This window comes from Gobio gobio, assembly GCF_949357685.1.
Source record: "Gobio gobio genome assembly, chromosome: 22".
Classification (NCBI taxonomy): domain Eukaryota; kingdom Metazoa; phylum Chordata; class Actinopteri; order Cypriniformes; family Gobionidae; genus Gobio; species Gobio gobio.
Window position 1 is genome coordinate 20,124,104 of NC_137118.1, and position 21,073 is coordinate 20,145,176.

Sequence of the window (21,073 nt, forward strand, 5' to 3'; positions counted from 1 at the left end):
AGAGTGGATTTCAACAAAAATATCTTAATTTGTGTTCCGTAGATGAACGGAGGTCTTAGGTGTGGAACGGCATGAGGGTAAGTAATAAATTACATTATTTTCATTTTTGGGTGAACTAACCCTTTAAGGCCCCAATAAAGTGGGTCCAGAAATTCATAAAGGTTAAAAACAATTTAAGGGCGAATGATGATACATTTTTGGGTGAACTATCCCTTAATTGAAATAAAGCTGAAATAAAATAAAACATTTTTTATTAAAAATAAGTCAATTAAAAAGAAAAAAATATTTTCTTTACACCGTAGTACACTTATAAAATACTTTATTTCTGACTGCAGTGATGACAGAAAAAGTGTATGATGATAAAAAGTAAAAATTCTTAAAAAATGGCTATGGAATCCATGTAGATTTTGTTTTCATGTTTAAAAAAAAATCTGCATTTTTTTTTTATTTAATGAAAAAAGTAAATTAAAAAATTATTTTCCTTACACCGTACACTCACAAAAAAACCCTCTTTTAATTTTTTTTTTGCAATTTTAAATTCTTTTAGTAATTTTACAATAACATTTTAAATAATAATTTAATTCATAGATAAACTAAAGATAAATTATGTTGTATCACAATGACTTTGATTTAGAGGAAAGGTTTTTCAAATAATATTTTTTAAATATACCTGCTGTGCTCTTTTCTTAAAATAAAAATATTCCATAATACTGGAACAGTTTATACATTGAATGTTATATCTGTTATGCCATTATATAATATACTTTTTTTAATCATGTCAGGACATATACACTACACAAATCTGCTATAAAATAAGCAAACTCATTTCCGAACAGAGTGAGTCAATATCGAAGAGTTTTGTCATCTGTGTACATGGGTCATTTCCTTCCCTTCCCAGACAAAGTCTAAGAGGCTGGACTCAAATCTTGAGCAACCTTGCATGTTCACTCCACCCTCAAAATCAGAAGGATAATAAAGCCTTCAAAGCTTAGAGTTAAATACATACTGTAAGATAACCAGAGGAAAATGTGAGATCACAAAGATTACATTATTATTCATTGGCTTTCTGGAATACTTGATCCTGATTGGTCATTGATTCTGTACTGAAATATTTTATGACTGCTGAACTGTATAATATAGCTGGCAGGCACTGACACATTAGTTTTTCTGGCTTGTCTATTTTTTGATTAAGAGTTTAAAAAAAAAAGTAAAAACAATTGCCTATGACCCTTTATTGTTGAATAAATGTGTCACATTTTCAGCAGTTTTAGTAAAGCATTATAAAAACACAAGTTTGGTAAAAGTATTGCCCAAAAGGATTTTGGGTTCTTTTCATTTCATATATATATACAAAATACAGAAACACCACAAAAAAAGACCATCAATCAGAGGTGTCTGTTGCAGAATTATGTACAAATGGCTCTGGCAGAAGGTATTTTATAGGTTCACAATATTTTCCAGTTTTTTTTTGCTTGGCTGTGATTGTGTGTTCCTGTAACTGCTTCAAATAAACAAACTGATTAAGCTTCAATCCGTGTTTGAAGATTCAGCAGAGCTGTCGGATGAGGACGACTCCGTGTCTTTCTTTTTCTGTTTTTTCTTGTGTTTCTTTTCCTTCTCCCTTTTCTCCTTTTTCCCTTTCTTCTTGTGGCTCTTGTGCTTTTTCTTCTTCTTGCTCACTTCCTCCTCATCATCACTTGATGAATAAGACCTGAGGGTATGAAAACATAAACATACGATCAAACCTCTGTTAATAATGACATAAAATATATAAAAATGAGATATCACTATTCTAAAGATGATTTTTTTTTCATATATTAAAATGTTTTAGTAGTAAGAAATCTATGTAGGTACATATTTATAAAAGTCTAGGAGTGCCAATTATCAATTTATTGGAATTTTCTACATGGAAAAACAAATACACAGACAACAAAACCATCATTATCAATTTGAAAAAATAAAGCAAATAAATAATATTAAAATGTAGTTGGTAATCAATATGTTGATAAATCATTTTTAAATGCAATATTTGTTTTTTAATACTAATGAAAAGCAAGTTAGAAAGTGCTGTGATTGATCAAATAAGTACCTCTTTTTGGCCTTTTCATGGGATCTGTCCTTGCTTTTCTTTTTATGCTTTTCTTTTCTGGAATCTTCATGAGAACCTGCGTACAAAGTTTCCAATCATTCACAAAATCATGAGAGCTAACCGTAATCCCAGTAGTCAGGTAAATGCGTCACTGAAATATATATTAATAAAGACCCTAGACGGAAGTGGAAATGTAAAGCATTTAAAGTCTAAACAGTAAAGGAACCTTTTGATTGGCTGCTGCCGAAGATCTTTTCTTTACTGACAGGTTCCTGTTCCTCCTCGTCGCTTTCCTCACTGCTAGTGCTGCTCACGTCCAAAACAATGTCCTTCCTCGGATCCACGCGAACAAAATTACGACATTCAAAAGTAAGATGTCCGGCTGATGAAAACATTGGATGATACAAAAGAGATAAAGTATAAATATGGTGAGAATGAACAGCAGTGATTAACAGACAGAGAAATAAATACACAAGACAAAACACAAATCAAACTAAACTGAAAATGATATATATGTTTTTATGTGTAGACGATTGACAGACATACAGTGCATCCGGAAAGTATTCACAGCGCTTCACTTTTTCCACATTTTGTTGTTACAGCCTTTTTCCAAAATGGATTCAAATTCATTATTTTCCACAAACCAAGCCATGTCTGTAGACGGCCGAGACAGGATTGTATCGAGGCACAGATCTGGGGAAGGGTACAGAAACATTTCTGCAGCATTGAAGGTCCCAATGAGTAGTGATGGGCAGACTGAGGCTTCGTAAAGCACTGAAACAGTTGAAGCAAATGTGCCAAATTGTTTCGAAGCTTCGAATCAATTCGTTTCTATGGTGACACCTAGTGGTCACTTCCATTAATTAATCTGAAATAACCTTGAAGATCCATGTAAAAAAATTTTTTTAAAAAAAAGTTTTTGACATCTGTCTGACAACTACATGATCTTGTTTTTTTTAACCTGTAGCCTATTCATTGTGAATAACTATAGGTTTTTTTGGTCATGAAAAATTATTAATGATTGATGACAATTATTAATAAAATAAATAAAGCCACAATGTGTCACATTTGTTACATAACATTTTTATTCAAAAATATTATTTGCTCTGCTGTTGAAGGACTTAGCTGACTTTTTTTTATTTATTTTTTTACATATTTCTCCAGCCTTGGAAAAAATCCTCTCACAAGGGACAAATATTTTTTATTTCACTTTTAAACTGTGGGGAATTAGGTTCATACAGATGTGTGACTGTGTGGTTTGTTCCCGCCCCTTTCAATCAAACGCAGTTTCGGCAGGCGCCACCTGATGAAACACTTGAAGCTTCATTTAGCCATAGTCACATGACATGGGTGTTTCGAATCACAGTTCGGAGCAGTGTTTCGAAACATCTGTGCTTCAGGATCTCGACAAAATGCGAAAACGTCAGTTTCGCGTCAGCCATCCCCTACCAATGAGCACAGTGGCCTCCATCGTCCATAAATGGAAGAAATTTGGAACCACCAGGACTCTTCCCGGCCAAACTGAGCGATCAGGGGAGAAGGGCTAAGTCAGGGAGGTGACCAAGAACCCGATGGTCACTCTGACAGAGCTCCAGCGTTTCTCTGTGGAGCGAGGAGAACCTTCCAGAAGAACAAACATCTCTGCAGCACTCCACCAATCAGGCCTTTATGGTAGAGTGGCCAGACAGAAGCCACTCCTCAGTAAAAGGCACACGACAGCACACCTGGAGTTCGCCAAAAGCAGGGTATATACAGAACTTCTTAAGTTGAATTTAATACCTTTTACTACCTTTTTTAATACCTTCAAAATATTTTTTAATAATTTCCAGCTACAACTATAGTAGCGTAAATGAAATATCTTTCCAAATGGAATAACATATTGCATCACAATGTAACGAGGTCATTTTAACTTAACATCAACTGCCCACAGAGATGAGAATAGAAATAAAGACAGAAGAGGAAGGAGACATCTTCATAGTTCGTGCAGTGTACAGAGGGAAACGAGAGCAATTTTCACGGCGCAATATAGACTTTTTTTTCTTTTTCGTTTTTAAATCATTAAGGCGAGTCAGTGGATATCCCACAAAAACGCAATGTGCGCGAGAGTCGGTGAAGTCTCAAACCTAGTCAATTATTCACTACAGAAAGTGAAAGTAAAATCTGACAATCTTTCGGAGACAAGAGATATCTATTTATTTATATAAATCTGCTTTAACACATGCTGATAATGTATAGCCTATAACTGTCTGAATTTATATTCTTAATATTTCTCTTGTGGCCCATATTGTGAAACTAATTAGAAGAGAAGTATAGGCCCATTTCGTGTTAAACAAGTTGTTTTTGAAATAAAGCTGCTCTTACTTTCTGATAATAATAATAATATTATTGTAGTGTTCTGACATAATATAGACTGATAATCATTTTAATTATAGGCCTATAATTCCTTGTTTAATTGGGCAAAATGTATATAAATAATGAGGAGCAAGCTAATCTATCTATTCTTTTATTATGCAGCGTGTCGGTTATGCATAGCCTGCATTGATGCATTATGAAATTATCACAGGGGCAAATTAAATGTAATATCAATTTAATAATAAAAGTAGGCCTACCCTAATAATAATAATAAATGCTAAATTGATAGCTGATGCATTTGATAGGCTATTATAGGTTTTTTGCGCATATTTCACTCATGCAGTGAGCAGACAAGTCGCGCTCGACGAGTGTGAGGTGCGAGCACATAAACCGTGAGCTTTGGCTTTACATCGCATGCGATCTACTCATACAGTGGGAGTAGATAACCTTGCTGAAATCGCACAGTGTATGCCCACCTTTAAGCAACTTGCATATATCGAAAAAGCTCTTCAATGCCATCGTTCAAATTGAAAAAGTGGTGTTTAGTTGCAAGGTCTAAACACCACAGCACCTCAGCTCGCAATGTAGCGGTGGTGATAGGGCATAGCGTCTGCTGTCTGTCACGCACCTGTTGATGAAGCTGCTAGGACTAACGTTACTGCTGGCAGTGGTTTGAATCGGGAGAGCAGTGGAGGTTGAGGGCAAAGCAGTGGAGGTTGGGGTCGTTGATGCAGTCGTAGCGCAGAACATTGATATGGGATGCGAATTTTAGAAAAAAAGGCCTGTACTTAACACAAATTGAAAAAACATTTTTTTTTAAATTGGGCTCGAAAACGTAATACCTCGTCAGATGACGTTTACTACTTTTTACTACTTTTTAATGCCCTTCATTTTGGCTAATTTCATTTACTACCTTTTACAACCCCGCGGACACCCTGAAAAGGCACCTGAAGGACTCTCAGACCATGAGAAACACAATTCTCACTCACTCAAAACTCTTTGGCCTGAATGGCAAGCATCATGTCTGGAGGAAACCAGGCACCACTCATCACCTGGCCAATACCATCCCTACAGTGAAGCATGGTGGTGACAGCATCATGCTGCAGGGATGTTTTTCAGCAGCAGGAACTGGGAGACTAGTCAGGATCAAGGGAAAAATGAATGCAGCAATTTACAGAGACATCCTTGATGAAAACCTGCTCCAGAGCGCTCTGGACCTCAGACTGGGGCAAAGGTTCATCTTCCAACAGGACAACGACACGAAGCACACAGCCAAGATAACAACGGAGTGGCTACGGGAAAACTCTGTGAATGTCCTTGAGTGGCCCAGTGCACCTGAAAATGGCTGTGCACCGACGCTCCCCATCCAACCTGATGGAGCTTGAGAGGTCCTGCAAAGAAGAATAGGTGTTCCAAGCTTGTAGCGTCATACTCAAAAAGACTGGAGGCTGTAACTGGTGCTTCAACAAAGTATTGAGCAAAGGCTGTGAATAAACGTATGTACATGTGATTTCTTTTTTCTCCCCCGTTTTAAATTTTTAATTAACTTACAAAGATTTCAAACAAACTTCTTTCACGTTGTCATTATGGGGTATTTTTTGTAGAATTTTGAGGAAAATTATGATTTTATAATTTTGGAATAAGACTGTAACATAACAAAATGTAAAAAAATGTAAGCGCTGTGAATACTTTCCGGATGCACTGTAGACAAAAAAAGTAAAAACACAAATCCAACTAAACTGATTACAGACAGACAAACACAAAACACTTCCAAATAAACTTTAGATAGATACAAACAAGGTCAAGGTGAAGATGGACAGAAAGATATATAGATAGATAGATACATTGTCAGACAGATGGATGGATGGATAGATAGCCGACAGACAGACAGACAGATAGATAGATAGATAGATAGATAGATAGATAGATAGATAGATAGATAGATAGATAGATAGATAGATAGATAGATAGATAGATAGATAGATAGATAGATAGATAGGAAAAATAGAATTCAATTCAAACTAAACTGTTTGAATAATATATTTTTATGTTTCGAAGACAGATTAAAAAAAAAAACCAATTCAAATATGTATGATTTTTGTAGATAGATAGACAGACAGAAGGTTGATAGACAGACAGACATACAAACAAAACACAATTTAAACTAAACTGTTTGTATATGTATGTTTTGTGTAGAAGACAGACAGATAACAAAACATAATTCAAATAATACGTATGTTTTATGTGTAGATAGACAGACAGCACAACTATATATTCGTTTGCTGATATTCATACTCACGATATCCACATCTTTTACAGCCAGCTCTGATGTTGTCCTTGTTTGGACCTGTTGGCAGGACATTAATTTCAATGAGCTGATATCACATCAAGACGTCAATTCATGACCACATATTACAAAATCAACCCCAGCTGTAAGAAAGCGTGTTTGCGAATGATATTTAATAAAAAGCGGCCATATCTACAGACTAGATTTCATAATTGATCTGGTTCACCGTTTATAAAGCATCGAGCAGCCTGCATTATATCAAAACAATATGTTTCCACGAATTCGTACGTACAGTAACCCTTAAAGAGTGAAAATATGAAGTCTGACATGCAAGGATATGCGCTTGATATGATTCGACAGCTCAAGTGAATATACTAATGAAGTGGAGTGATACTTTCTAGAACAATCCAGAAGAAGCAAAACGACAACAATGACTAAAACTACTTGATAATCCATTAATATCTACAAACGCATACCTTGGGCAGCCATTATCTACTAGGCTGTTTATTTGTCTAAATTATTACAGAGCAAAATAAAAAGGAAAAACTCGTTGTTTGGGTTCCGCCGCTTTTCAAAGCATGAAATCAATCCGTCTGTAAAAGACTCCGACTGGAAACGCCTGGAAACACTTCAGTTCCACTTACAGACCGTTAATCGATTTCCCTGTTATGTGTTTGACAAATATTAATAGGTTAAAAAGGTAAGCACTAGATAAATATAGAAACTACGAAAGAGCACAATGTTACAAGATAATAATTACTATCATGTGGACAATTCTTTTAAGTTTTTAGGGGCGCTCGAATCCTGCCTTGAGATGCATTAAAAGGACATGTTTTGTCTTATTGCTGACATTTACACACTAAAACATATAAATTCCTATGGTTTATAAATATTATACAAATAAATCAAAGAGATGTCTTTACTTTGTAATCACAATCAGAAATGATTGGTCCATCTTGACTGCACGCGGAGAAAAGTAACACGTAACCACCTTAATCAAGTTACCACCTGACAACAACATTAACGACTGCAAGCCGTCTGGTCAAGAATTTACACTTGTATACCCAGCTTTATATATATTAAATATATTAAACACAGAAAATGAGACGGTGTACTGTCATTCATGTGAATTCTAGTCCGACTGAATAAATTAATATACTCCGTTACGATAGGGGGCGATAAGGCCGAACTAACGCCAAAAGCAAGTGACCGAGACTGTCTGGCGGCATGACATGATACGCTTATAAACATCACATAAGAAAATTGTTCGGTTTTGTTAGGGGTGCTTATTATGCTCTTGTAATATCTGTGTATGTTTTGTACTTTTTCTATCAACCAAGGAAACAAGGTTTTGAGTGAAATATACCAAAATAATACGCGTTAAAGATGAGCAACATATATATTCAAGAGCCACCCACTAATGGAAAGGTGAGTTTCAACAACATCTCAAACTCATATTTGTGTAAAACAATGAATACACTGATGCGTTATGCGTCTAACTGTTCTTTTAGTGGTCCATATAAGTGATAGTTAACAAGCAACAAATCATTATTCCATGGTAACAAAGTAGTACTTTTATTACGTTTATTTATTTACTTATTTTATTATTATTTGCTTATGTTTTGAATCATATTTGTTACATCATGCTGTATGATACAGGAGAATATGCAGCTCATACTAAAAACAGACTCAATTTTATTCAGAGGCCCAAACGGAGCAAAAATATGCAAGTGGGAGCAGTTGCTGAAATGTTTATGTCCAGGAAGAAAGATGAAATTCTGAAGCTTTAATGTAAATCAATGCGATCTTCAGTTCATGTATCAAATATGATACCATAGGATTTAATGAGAAGCACAAAACCATTGTGTCTTGTACAGTCACTATAAAGCAACTGAATTGAACTGATATATCTCATAGGTGTTGCTGAAGACCTCCGCAGGTGATATTGATATAGAGCTGTGGTCTAAAGAAGCACCCAAGGCATGTAGAAACTTCACTCAGCTCTGTATGGAGGGTAAGTGGCGTCGTGGTAAAATATGCAGATATAAGATTTAAGGCATTTGTCTTGATATCTGTTTTTTAAACAAATACCTGGACTATTCTTCATAAATATTGTTTCTGTTTTGCAGGTTACTATGATGGCACAGTCTTTCATCGCGTGGTGCCAGAGTTCATCGTTCAAGGAGGTGATCCGACGGGCACTGGAACAGGCGGGGAGTCCATCTACGGTCGCCCTTTCAAGGTTGGTATTGAAGAGTTGGTTATTTTCAAGATTTTCATGCATACAATTAGAGACCCATGTTTGTGTAAGAATGAAAGGAAAGCATTGTAAATGTTACTGTAGTTTTAAACAATTAATCTTTTCCAATACAGGATGAATTTCACTCCAGATTACGCTTCAATCGGAGAGGTTTGGTTGCAATGGCAAATGCAGGACCTCATGATAATGGGAGCCAGTTCTTCTTTACTCTTGGACGGGCTGATGAACTCAACAACAAACACACCATTTTTGGAAAGGTAATGTAATGTAAAGATTTGTGCTTGCAATTATGCCTTCATGACCCATTTGAAGGACAGTTCACCCCAAAATTAAAACAGACCTGGGCTGGAACGACGGGTTGACGCAATCGAGTCGATTTGCGTGGAATGCGTTGATTCGTTGCGCTGTTTATGTTCCCCAATGATGTTCTTCCGACTCTCAGGCATGCTGAAAATCAGCCGTTATTACACAAATATCAAGCCCAATCTAAAGTGTAGAAATGTTTTAAACAGAGACTGAATAAAATGGTGCTCTGCACGCTCTGTAAAAATGTGAAATGATATGGGTCTACCACAGCAGCACAACTTCTATGCAGGAGCATCTAAAGAAATCATTCAAGGGCTCTCTTACCTCAAAACGACTGCAGTGTATTTGGAATATTATAGTGAATCTTTACACAGCACTATAATATGGCTGTGTCAGTCCCATATTTAGTGACCCATCTTTCAAGAGCAAGCGTTTTGCAAATACTGCGTTGAACTCTAAGATTTGAGATGCAGTCATCAGTAAAGTGACGTTTGAGGGCTGGTCAAGTTCTTTGCGGGCAGACAACATGAAAACCTGTTCTAGAGCGCTCTGGACCTCAGACTGGGGCGAAGTTTAATCTTCCAACAGGACAACGACCCTAAGCACACAGCCAAGATAACAGAGGAGTGGCTACGGGACAACTCCGTGAATGTCCTTTAGTGGCCCAGCTAGAGCCCAGACTTGAACCTGATTGAACATCTCTGGAGAGATCTGAAAATGGCTGTGCATCGACGCTCCCCATCCAACCTGATGGAGCTTGAGAGGTCCTGTGACGTAGAACCGCCATGCTGTGAGATTCAAAACACAACGACTTGTGTAGGCAATTCAGAGTCGATTCTTTCTTTTGGGAGACAATAACTTTTAGTGTGCACTTTCGACTTTACAACTTTGCAGAACGTTTACATTCACAAACGGCTATATTACACTACATGAAAGGGAATATTCTAAAAAACCATTGTAGCGACACTTTAATCGTGAAAAAAATAATCGATAAACGATTGGAAAAATAATAGTTTGTTCCAGCCCTAAAACAGACGAGGACTTTCTGCTAAATACACCACCATTCAAATGTTCGGGGTCAGTATGTTTTTTTGTTTTTTGTTTTGAAAGAAATGTGATGTTTTATTCAGCAAGGACACATTACATTTATCAAAAGTGACAGTAAATACACTTATAATGTTACAAATTATTTATATTTCAAATAAAAGCTGTTCTTTTGAACTTTCTATTCATCAAAGAATCCTGAAAAAAAGTATCACTATTTTCACAAATATATAAAAATTCTAATTTCATCATTGATCCTAATCAGAAATGTTTCTTGAGCATCCAGTTATCATGTTAGAATGCTTTCTGAAGGATCATGTGACACTGAAGACTTGAGTAATGATGATCACAGGAATAAATAACATGTTAAAATATTTTCAGATAGAAAACAATTATTTGAAATTGTAACTTTTTCTGCATTATTACAGATTAATTTATCAGAAATGTTTGTTCAAAGCGACTTACAAATGAGGAATACAACAAGTGATTCATCTTCAGGAGACAATAAACATGAGAAGTGCCAGCAGTACAAAGTTTCAGACATTGTTCTGAATAGTACAAGCTAGAACTGAGAGGAACGAAGAAACAGTGAAGGCATATACAAATAATTTTATTTTTTCAGCAGAATGCAGTTAAGAGCTCGCAGAAGGGATGAGTTTTGAGTCAGATAGCCTCTGGGATTTTATCTGTATAGGGTTGGGGAAGATCATTCCACCAGCAAGGAACAGTGAACGAAAACAGTGCCGCTCACTTACCGACCTCAGGCTTCTGGAGGGCACGTAGATTCGTTAGAGAGAGAGAGAGAGGAGGTAGGAGGGTGCAAAGCCCTTGCTTAGAAATGACAAGGGCCTGGACGAGAAGTTGTTCTACATGCCTGCATGATCGTCATGACCGACATGACTGTGCTGCTATTGCAATGTGGTTTTTGAAGATCAGCTGCTCATCAAAGATGTCTAGCTGATCTTGTTGGGATTATTGTTGCTGAACCTAGCTGGAGGGTGAATTTGTGCTATATTGATTAGAGGTTGACCGATAGTGGATTTTAGTGATAACGATAACTAGGTTGGACCTTGCCGGCCGATAACCGATTAATCAACCGATGGTTTTTAAAATGGATACTGAATGAAAACAAACATAACACATAAATAGTGCTGAACTTTATTACAAAAATTGAATAATAGTACTGAACCATGAAAATGTACTGTACTTTTTAAAAATATAAAAATATGATTTATACCTTGATCATTCATGTTAGTTCATAGTGCATTAAGAGATACAACTTTAACATGTAAAAATGTATTAGTAAATGTTGAAATTAACAGTGAACAATACAAATGGACTCTAAAAGCTAAAGTATACTTTACTTTTTGCACGTACGCGAGGGTCATTGTACAGTGTGCGTGACGAATTTTGTCATCAGAAGAGTACGCGCGTACTGAACGCGTACCGCCGGATTTTTGTAATTAAGTTTTGTACTCGCAGGTTGCACATGCGCATTGAATCTTTTTCGCAGTACTTACATGGGTTGTAACTCCTGGCGAGAGACTGCTCAAAACTGCGTAGGCGTCGAATGCCTGTGTAGGTGTCAAAAGAAGTATACTTTCCAAGGCTGTGCGTTCGACTGTGCGCATATGCTCTCGTAAAAAAAATTAAGCATACTTTTGATTTATATTTCATATAAATCCAAGAAGTCATGCTTCAAGATGGTCATCTTTAAGTATACTTACTGTATAATGACAGCGTACCCTTCTCAGCCACTCCAGCAATGGACGCAACCCAGAAAAACTATCGGGATGAATTTTTGCTGATTGTTCCAGCTAGTTATCGGTGCCGATTAATCGGCAAAACCGATCAGTACTAGAGGTCGACCTCTAGTACTGATGGAGAGAGGCTGGAAAGACAAGAAGCTCTGAGTTCTTTCCTCCATGCCAAGATGTCTGAGATCCATGCAGCTACTGTAGGATTTTCTGGTTGAAATGAAAAGCAAAGCTGTGAGCATAGCAATGGTAGGAGAAACCATGTGCCTGTATTATAATTTTTTATGTGTTTTTGATCAAATAAATGCAACCTTGGGGCCGGTTCACACATAATGTGTTTTAGCTGTTAAAAACACAAGACGCAGGTCAGTGGAATGAAAAACCTAAGATCTAGAGATGTGTTTTGTTAAAAGTTGAACTTCTTTTTAACTTAAGCACCGCATTTTTAGAACACCGTTTCATGAGCGAAATGCCAGGGCAAAAGTTACATTAAAAAACTATGGAAAAGTAATGCAGTGGAATGGCAAAAAACTAGCAGTGTGAATGGCTCAAAAACATTCTAAAATGTTACTGACCCCAAAATCTTGAACGGTAGTGTACAGTAAAATACATTTCCACATTGGGTGAACTATTTCTTTAAGCCTTACTCATTTATCCCTTATTTTTTAAACGCCCTCTTGAAATTCCTTTGTCACATGTCATTGTCAAAAGTTGTGATTTTGGTTGCAGGTCACAGGAGATACTGTGTATAACATGCTTAGGTTAGCAGATGTGGCGTGTAATAATGATGAACGGCCACTCAACCCACACAAAATTCGATCCGCAGAGGTTTGTTTAGTCCCCTGAATTGGCTTTGCCATTTTAATTTAGTTGACCTTTGTTTTCATATGCAGTGATTGACTTACATTCTTACACAGGTCTTACATTCTGCCTTTGATGACATCATTCCGCGTGAACTGAAAGTCAAAAAAGTAAAAAACAAAGAAGAAGGGAAGAAATCACAGTCCAAAGCAACCAAGTAAGCCACACACATTTTTCTTTCTTCCTTTCATGTATGTAGATACCAGACAACATGATAAAAGCATTTGCAATGCAGTTAACATCTATCAAGTGATGTATTTCAGTAGTTCACAACCTGTTTGTCTTAAATTTCTCCTGTTGTCCAAAGCAATAGTTGAAGGCCCTCTCATATAGGACATTGGATTAATTATGACAAAAGTGCTTGTTTATAAGCTTTTTTTTATTAACAAAAACTTAATAATATACACACATATACACATGTAATATATATATATATATATATATACACACACACACACACACACACACACACACACACACACACACACACACACACACACACACACACACACACACACACACACACACACACACACACACATATTCATACATATATGAAATATATATATTTCAATAAACCCGTCTCCGGCATGTTGCCTCTGATCTTTTGAATATTCCGATCTAATATGACCGATGAATCGATCATCCGATCTAATATGATCGCTGACATGTAAAGTTGCCAGAATAATAATCATGCGCTGTTTGTTAACAGGCCAGAGGAAAACTGGCACCCCGACTGAGCCTGGTTTCTCCCAAGGTTTATTTTTCTCCATTAGGCCACCTGATGGAGTTTTGGTTTCCTTGCCACTGTCGCCTTTGGCTTGGCTTGCTCAGTTGGGGACACTAAATTATCAACTAAATATCCAAATAAATCTAATTAAGTAAACTAAATTAACCATTTAAAATAAATTACTGATCTGCCCGCATTGTCATTGTATGATAGTTGAAATGAGCTGGAGGACATCACCGTTTTCTCCGAAGCAGCTGTACGGCCGAATAAAATTCTGTTGCAATATTTTCCTGTTTAACACTGTGAAGCTGCTTTGAAACAATCTGCATTGTAAAAAGCGCTATATAAATAAAGTTGACTTGACTTGACTATATCAATTATAAATTAATAATTAGCCATGATTAATTTTATGATTCCAGATGTTTCAAGAACTATATCCTATTGAGTTATATAAGCTATTAGGAGGGGAAAAAACTAATATGCATCTTAAAATCAGTATTACATCCAGTGTTATTTTAGTATTGTTTATTTTAATATTTTCAGTTTTCTTTTTAATTTAAGTTTGTTATAGTATTATAGTAATTTTGTCATGTGCTTTTGGCATTTTTATTAGTTAAAAAAATTCTATATAGCTTTACTTTAGTTTTATTTTAGTTTTAGTAATTTTAGTACTTCAACTTCAATTCATTTTATTTCCATTTGATACAAAGGCAACATTTCGATTTCTCACATATTTCATACATTTGAAACATTATTTTTTAATATATTTATTTAGTTTTTTTTTATACTGTATTTATATATTATTTTTTCAAAGTTTTATTTCAAAATTTTTTTTTTTTTAAGTTTTAAATTTAGATTTTTATTAAGATTAGAGTTAGATTATTTTGATATGATATTCCAGAGGCCTCCTATTGGGCCCTAACACCGCCTGGTTGAGAACTGCTGGCGTATTCTGAGATGTAATATATAACTGAAAATAATACATTGATTTTATCCATAATTATTGTTTGGATTGTGGAAAGTCAGCTGTGGCATTATTATGATTCTTGCAAGCACCACTATAACTATTTCTCATGCTCTGAACGTTAAACTTTCGGAAATCATTCTGAACTTTGGACGACAGACATTAATTATACATCAAATCATGTAGTTTGTAAAAGCAATCAGACTTAAAAAAAAAGGATGTTAAACAATTCTATATATTTATAAAAAAAGTAAAGGGTCCATCTTTATATGATCTGGTTTTTTTTTGTGAAACTTTTTAGATTTTTGTTTAAATTTGTATTTTGATGCTGTACAAAGATGTTTCCACAATGTAGAATTAATCAGGAAAGTTTTATTATAGGAACTTCAGCTTGTTGTCGTTTGGAGAGGAGGCCGAGGAAGAGGAGGAGATGGTCAATCAAGTCAGCCAGGTAGCTTTGTGTCCAATGACAGAAATTCCTCTATGGAGGTGAATGTTTATGTGTGGGAAAAAGAGCAGTAGGTGCTTTCAACATGTCCTTTCTTGCAGACCATGAAAGGGAAAAGCAAAAGCAGTCATGACCTGCTGAAGGATGATCCCAAGTTAAGCTCTGTTCCAGTCGTTGACAGGTCGGGAAAAAATTCATCAGTCTTCACATAATTATAGTTCCCCTTTCTATTGTAATGCCATGATATATTGATCTTTATCATGCAGATGTAATCCATAATTCTATATTTATGTAAAATAAAAGATTTTTTTGTTAAAGTTTTTTTTGTTTGTTTCCAGTTAATGATTATAGTGCTTCAACTTAAATGTATTTAATCCAAGGCAACATTTCTAATTTTCCTTTTAGTTAAAATTTTTCAACTAATTGTAATATTGTATTGGTAACACTTTAGCTTAGAGTCCAGTTCTGACTATTAACTAGTCGCTTATTAGATTGCATATTTCTAGGATATCGGCTGTTTATTAGTACTAATAAAGCACATATTAATGCCTTATTCTACATGACCATATTCTACATCGCTAATCCTACCCAATACTTAAACTAAACAACTACCTTACTAGCTATTAATAATCAGTATTTAGGAGTTTATTGATAATACCAGATAGATCGATAGTCATAGTTAATAGCTAGTTAATAGCGAGAATTGGACCTTAAACTAAAGGTCCAGCATTCAGCATTATTTCAGTTAACACAAATGTTTTAATAGTTTTAGCTTTAGTTAACAATAATAACCCTGGTGTAAATGCAAAAAAAATTTGTTGTTGTTTTTTTTGTATGGATAGGAACCGAAGTGCCGGAGATGAATTTGAGGTACGTTCTCTTTGATTTGTGTTCCGTTTAATGATTTCTGAGGATTTCATTCTGTGGTGTAAGAGTGTGTCTGTTATCCACTACAGGGTGCAGACGATGATGGAGAGGATGACAGCGATCGTGAAATGGAGAGACTCGAGAGAGAGAAGGTCAGAGAGAACATTGCAAAGAAACTGAAGAAAGACAAGATGGATGAGGAGAAGACCAATCAAGACATGGTTAAGAAGACCTCTCGCAGGTATGCCATTCGTCTTGAGTTCTCTTCTGATGATGTAATTTCCTCTTATTGTGTAGTTGACTTCTGAACTTCTGAAACGACATTCCCACAACTGGTCAGTGAGTCACTTGTCAGTGAGAGTTGGTGAGTCGGGGGGACATATTATGACAACTTGTCAACTTTCTGGGGCCTGGTTGAGTTAAGTTAGTAGTGTGTTCCTGGAGGACCAATGACCTGCAGAGTTTAGCTCCAACACACCTGAAGCAGCTAAAATCAAGGTCTTCTTCGGGATCAATAGAAACTATCAGTCAGGTGTGTTAGGGTTAAACTCAGCTGGATGTTGGCTCTCCAGGAACAGGATTGGTCAGCGCTGCTGTACGTACTGTGGATAGAGCATTTAAAGTGTGTCCAGCAGAAGGCACTGTTGGTCTGTAAAGATCAGAGGCACATTCTCTCCAGGGATGCGGATGAGTTCCTTTTGGCATTAGTGTCACAAAATGTTTTATGGGTTCTTTGTGTTCTCCTAAACTGGGCTTCAGCCTTGTACCTCTGTCTTTGTTTTTTAATAGTTTTTCTTATTCCAGGTTAACATGACAACTGTGTAACTATCTAAATCTAACACGTTAATATTTCTACTTATTTAATGAATTGGACCCTCATTGATGTTTTATAAGTTTCTTACATGGCCAGTAAATAAGATACTGATTGGTTACTTTTATATACTTTTTTTTTTAAACGCTCATTATCAATCCCTAATTTGAAATAGTCTTTTTCCAGTCTGCATTGTGTCTGGCAAACTGAAAAAAACCTTTGCACCTAATATACACAATTAATTGCAACAAAAGTGAGAGGAGTTGATGCTTTAGTGATATTAAAAATTACCCTAATGTAGTCTTTATACTATGACGACTTCTGTGCATTCATTGCACGCATTACAACGATGTGCAAAATGACTTTTTTTATTTTCAAAATTGATTAGAACGTTTGAACCCCTGAACGGTTTGTTGACAAGTTCTTTTTGAGGAAGTGCAGATTCGAACAGAACCCAAAACACCATTTCTAAAAGTTTAACTATTTTAACACATCATCTTAAGAACTCAAAGCTCATACGAGAGACCCTGAATAAATAGAGACATAATCTATGCTGTAAAAAAAAAAAAATTGATTTACCTATATATATAATCAATTTGTTATTTTGACTGGACTATCATATGACAATTTAAATAAAATAAAATAAATATATATGTATTATTAAATATAATATATACAGTTTCAGGGAGATGCACATACTTCCCCACAGAAATCTCAAGCACTGTGATGATCAACAAATGTTAGGTAAAGGGATAGTTCACCCAAAAATTTTAATTGTCATCTACTCACCCTCAAGTTGTTCCAAACCTGTATGAGTTTCTTTGTTCTGCTGAACAGAAAATAAGATATTTTGAAGAATAAGCAGATCGAGCAACCATTGACTACCATAATAGGGGGGGAAATACTATGGTAGTCAATGGTTGCTCGATCTGCTTATTCTTCAAAATATCTTATTTTGGGTTTGGAACAACTTGAGGGTGAGTAAATGATGACAGAATTTTCATTTTTGGGTGAACTATCCCTTTAAACCACATGACAGCTATCTAACAGTGACAGCTGCAGAAGCATACAAATGATCACTTTTTAATAATAGTTACCATATTTTTTTTACGGTGCAATGCATGCTGGGAACGTACACAACATTGTGCAATTTAAAACTTTGTTCGGATGAAGTTGGGACAACAGTTGGACACATTTTGAACAAATACTTGTGTCTGAGTAAAGCCGGGTGCACATTGTAGGATTTATAGTAGTTATAGTTGCTTGTCATACTGTAAGATCTCAGTTGTCTTTTAATGTCAGACTGTGCGACACTCAAGACGTGTTAAAAGCGGATGCACGCAAGAAGACTCGTCTGGAGTTTTACATCATCAATCCGTGACGTGTTCGGTGACGTGAGCTGCATTACATCCGAGATTGAAATGGTGGCTAGCAAACAAAAACAGTCTCTAACTTTAATTTTGATCATGGCTTGTCTCTTGAAAAGATAAATGGAAAAAAACAAAGACTGTCTGTTGAGCAAGTGGTGGTTTGTTGTTGTCTCACTAATTGTCATCAGGTTCTGTGCTCCTATTGTTTTTTTTATTTGACAGTCGCTGTAAGAAAAGCCACACTGCAGGACTCTGCCAGAATTTCATCAGAGTTAAAATCTGATCGCAGTGGTCATTAATTGGCTGTCGGTGAACATTCACAGACTAGCTATCAAAGACTTCAGATTCTGGCTAAGGATCAGAGGAATCTTTTAGGATTCGCAAAATTTGTCTCAGGCGGCCAAATCGTGGCCAGAATCGAACAAAACAACTTTTGTTAGAAACATGTTCAGAGTACTCTTGTTCAGTTAGCACAGAATAATAAACTGACTCCTCTTACTAAAACATCTTTGTTTTACATTTGTTAGAAGAACTTTTTGCTGATATTTTTTCAGTGTAAAAGCCAAAGACACCTGTCTGTATTTATACATAGAGCAACATTTAAATTACAATGTGATATGTATTCAGCTAATAAACAGGCAAAATATCAATAACGTTTTCTAACACAAAAACTATCATAGTTAGCCATTTTCTTAATATTTCTTTAGTAAATGTAACTGCTTTAGGCTCAGATTTACTAAACGGGGCAAATTAGCATGAGAGCGCAATCCCAAAAAAACGCAGACGTGAGTGGAGAGTGCTGCACGCGATCTTCTGACGACGCACAAAATGAACACAGACACAGCCGGATCTTTTCTACGATGACCAACACAATTTACCAAGAGCAGCAAAAATTAGCATCTGGCTTAAGACATGTTTTTTGGGAGTTAAATACTGGCGCAGATACAAGTAAATTGACTGGCGCAAACCTTAGTAAATCACCTTGTGATTCATTTAAATACTCTCCATAAGTTTTGCATCTGAAAGGGAAACTCCTACAAATGCATATGCAATAATTTCAGCCGCAAAAATAACCCTGTCCACGCCTTTTCAGAGCTAATTTTTAACTGTATGTCTTTAATAAATCCTGACAGTAGTTTTTTGACGCCAAAAGAGGGTTTGCGCTGGTGCAAGCTGTTAGTAAATCTGGCCCTTAGTGTTTTAAAGGGAGTTAAACTTCTTGTAGCATGTTTTAGCTGTCTAAATAGCTATTACAAATGCATTTTTGGTGCTAAACACAGGTGCCACAAAGCAAAAATACATAAAGACACACAAGGTTTTTTTTTGTCAGTCAGCTCAGTGTGATCTCAGCATGTTGCTGGTTGACCAATTCCTGAAGTTACTAAAGACCAGTGACACCTGCAGTCAACCAGAACTGTGGCACAGTTGCTCCTCATCTTCAGTGGATCCGCTTCAGTGGACACAGCCAGGTCCCTCAAGGTGAAGGAGATTTCTGACTCCCAAATCAAATTACTCTGCCGCAGGAGGCGAAAACGGTTCCCTCCTTTCCCAACCTTTGCCAACCTCCTTTGCCAATATAAATCAGACTTACAGGTTGTGGCCCGTGAACAGCTTCTGTTTGTAAATCCGGCTTTCAGGACAAGCCGTTGTGCATATCCTGTATTGAACTCGCGAAGTTTGTGGAAGTTTGTGTTGTCCTCCGTGAAATGTGCAGCGCGCGCGTCATGCATCCACGCACCGGCAGTGTTTTTTTCACGCAGCTGACGTTGTGCAAATCTGGCATTGAAATCGCGAAGACGGTGGATGTTTTCCTCTGTTAGATGTGCTGCAGAGAGCCCTGCGCGTGCCTGATTCCCCGCTGACTCAAACACACGTGCATATAACATGCTGTATGTTAAACGCTCTGCAACGCACCCCCGTCCCAAGGAAGGCTGAGCAGAGCAAGTACCCCAGACCTGCAATCCGGATGAAAATAACAGCGTTTCCTCTGCATCGCGGCAACAACACTCCAGCCTGACTATACCACAACAGCGCCGCGATACAAAATGGCCTCACCCCCCCTTATTTAATATTCTCGGAGGAGGGGTTTATGTAAATATTGAGCCTGTTGATGTCACCAACCCTGGAGGAATGTGTGTAGTCGCCTACTGGCCGTTTGCTGTAGTTCTTAGAAACTGATTTCTTTAAAAGCAAATATCTCCCTTTGCTTTAAACTTTGAACGTTGTAACTTTGCAGATGTTGTTTATGCTCAAGCAGCAACATTACACGTTAGCTAAAGTTAGAATAGTGAAATCGTGGTTTACCACCCCTTTAAAAAAAAGTCCACCTCCAAGTCCCCAGTTGACGTGCTTGTTGAGCCAATAATTCATTTTCATCTTGTGGCTGATAACCGATAAATCTACATTAGCTTTATTCAACTAAAATCGAATGGGTTTAGTTAAATTGTAATGCATTAATTAAGAATTTCTCTAAAACGTCCAAACCCATTATATACTCCTGGAGAAAACATCTAATAACCTGTTAATATGAATGATATTAAAGTTTGAACATCCAATACAGACACATATGTAACTGCTGTGACATGCCTTTATTTATTTGAAAATGAAATTATACCACTTCTCCTAAAGAAGAACACATGGTTTTCTTTTCAATGAATGATATGCATTCTTTACAACAACTTGCATACGTCATTCTTTATTCTTTCAAGAAGACATTCATTTGTATGAATGAAATATAATTAATCCTTATTAAAACTATTAAAGGGCAGTAAATTCTTCTCTCTTTTTCTTTTGTTGTTTGATTTAATATTAAGGGTACAGACGGCATTAGGTCTATTTATGCTGCTACTTTAAGACCGAATGCTCTGACGCACATTCGATATTCTCACAACTGTTTATGTGAATACTTTACAAAACAGACATTTTGA

At 36.3% G+C, this 21,073-nt stretch overlaps 2 protein-coding genes across 2 annotated transcripts in view; one reads left to right on the plus strand and one right to left on the minus strand.

Annotated features, from left to right (window-relative positions):
• Positions 1-236: 236 nt before the first annotated feature.
• On the minus strand, positions 237-7,339 carry srek1ip1 (SREK1-interacting protein 1). The gene is made up of 5 exons (XM_079804668.1): positions 7,205-7,339; positions 6,741-6,788; positions 2,316-2,471; positions 2,090-2,165; positions 237-1,711 (listed from the first exon to the last, which is right to left on the minus strand). The coding sequence occupies exons 1-5, from the start codon at positions 7,215-7,217 to the stop codon at positions 1,528-1,530; spliced, it is 477 nt and encodes a 158-aa protein (XP_079660794.1). The 5' UTR covers positions 7,218-7,339; the 3' UTR covers positions 237-1,527.
• Positions 7,340-7,922: 583 nt separating this feature from the next.
• Positions 7,923-21,073, plus strand: part of cwc27 (CWC27 spliceosome associated cyclophilin) — a 54,007-nt gene continuing 40,856 nt past the window's right edge. Inside the window, exons 1-10 of the mRNA XM_079804543.1 lie at positions 7,923-8,156; positions 8,646-8,742; positions 8,858-8,970; positions 9,102-9,245; positions 12,825-12,923; positions 13,013-13,113; positions 15,032-15,101; positions 15,200-15,279; positions 15,941-15,968; positions 16,055-16,206. Coding sequence (XP_079660669.1) covers positions 8,115-8,156; positions 8,646-8,742; positions 8,858-8,970; positions 9,102-9,245; positions 12,825-12,923; positions 13,013-13,113; positions 15,032-15,101; positions 15,200-15,279; positions 15,941-15,968; positions 16,055-16,206 — 926 coding nt within the window. The 5' untranslated portion in view covers positions 7,923-8,114. The remainder of the gene's footprint in view (positions 8,157-8,645; positions 8,743-8,857; positions 8,971-9,101; positions 9,246-12,824; positions 12,924-13,012; positions 13,114-15,031; positions 15,102-15,199; positions 15,280-15,940; positions 15,969-16,054; positions 16,207-21,073) is intronic.

Excerpts from the sequence above, each read along its gene's own strand:
- srek1ip1 (XM_079804668.1), bottom strand. Across the intron at positions 2,472-6,740 it reads CTGTAAAAGATGTGGATATC|CCGGACATCTTACTTTTGAA; the intron begins GTGAGTATGAAT and ends TGTTTTCATCAG. Across the intron at positions 1,712-2,089 it reads CATGAAAAGGCCAAAAAGAG|GTCTTATTCATCAAGTGATG; the intron begins GTACTTATTTGA and ends TCATACCCTCAG.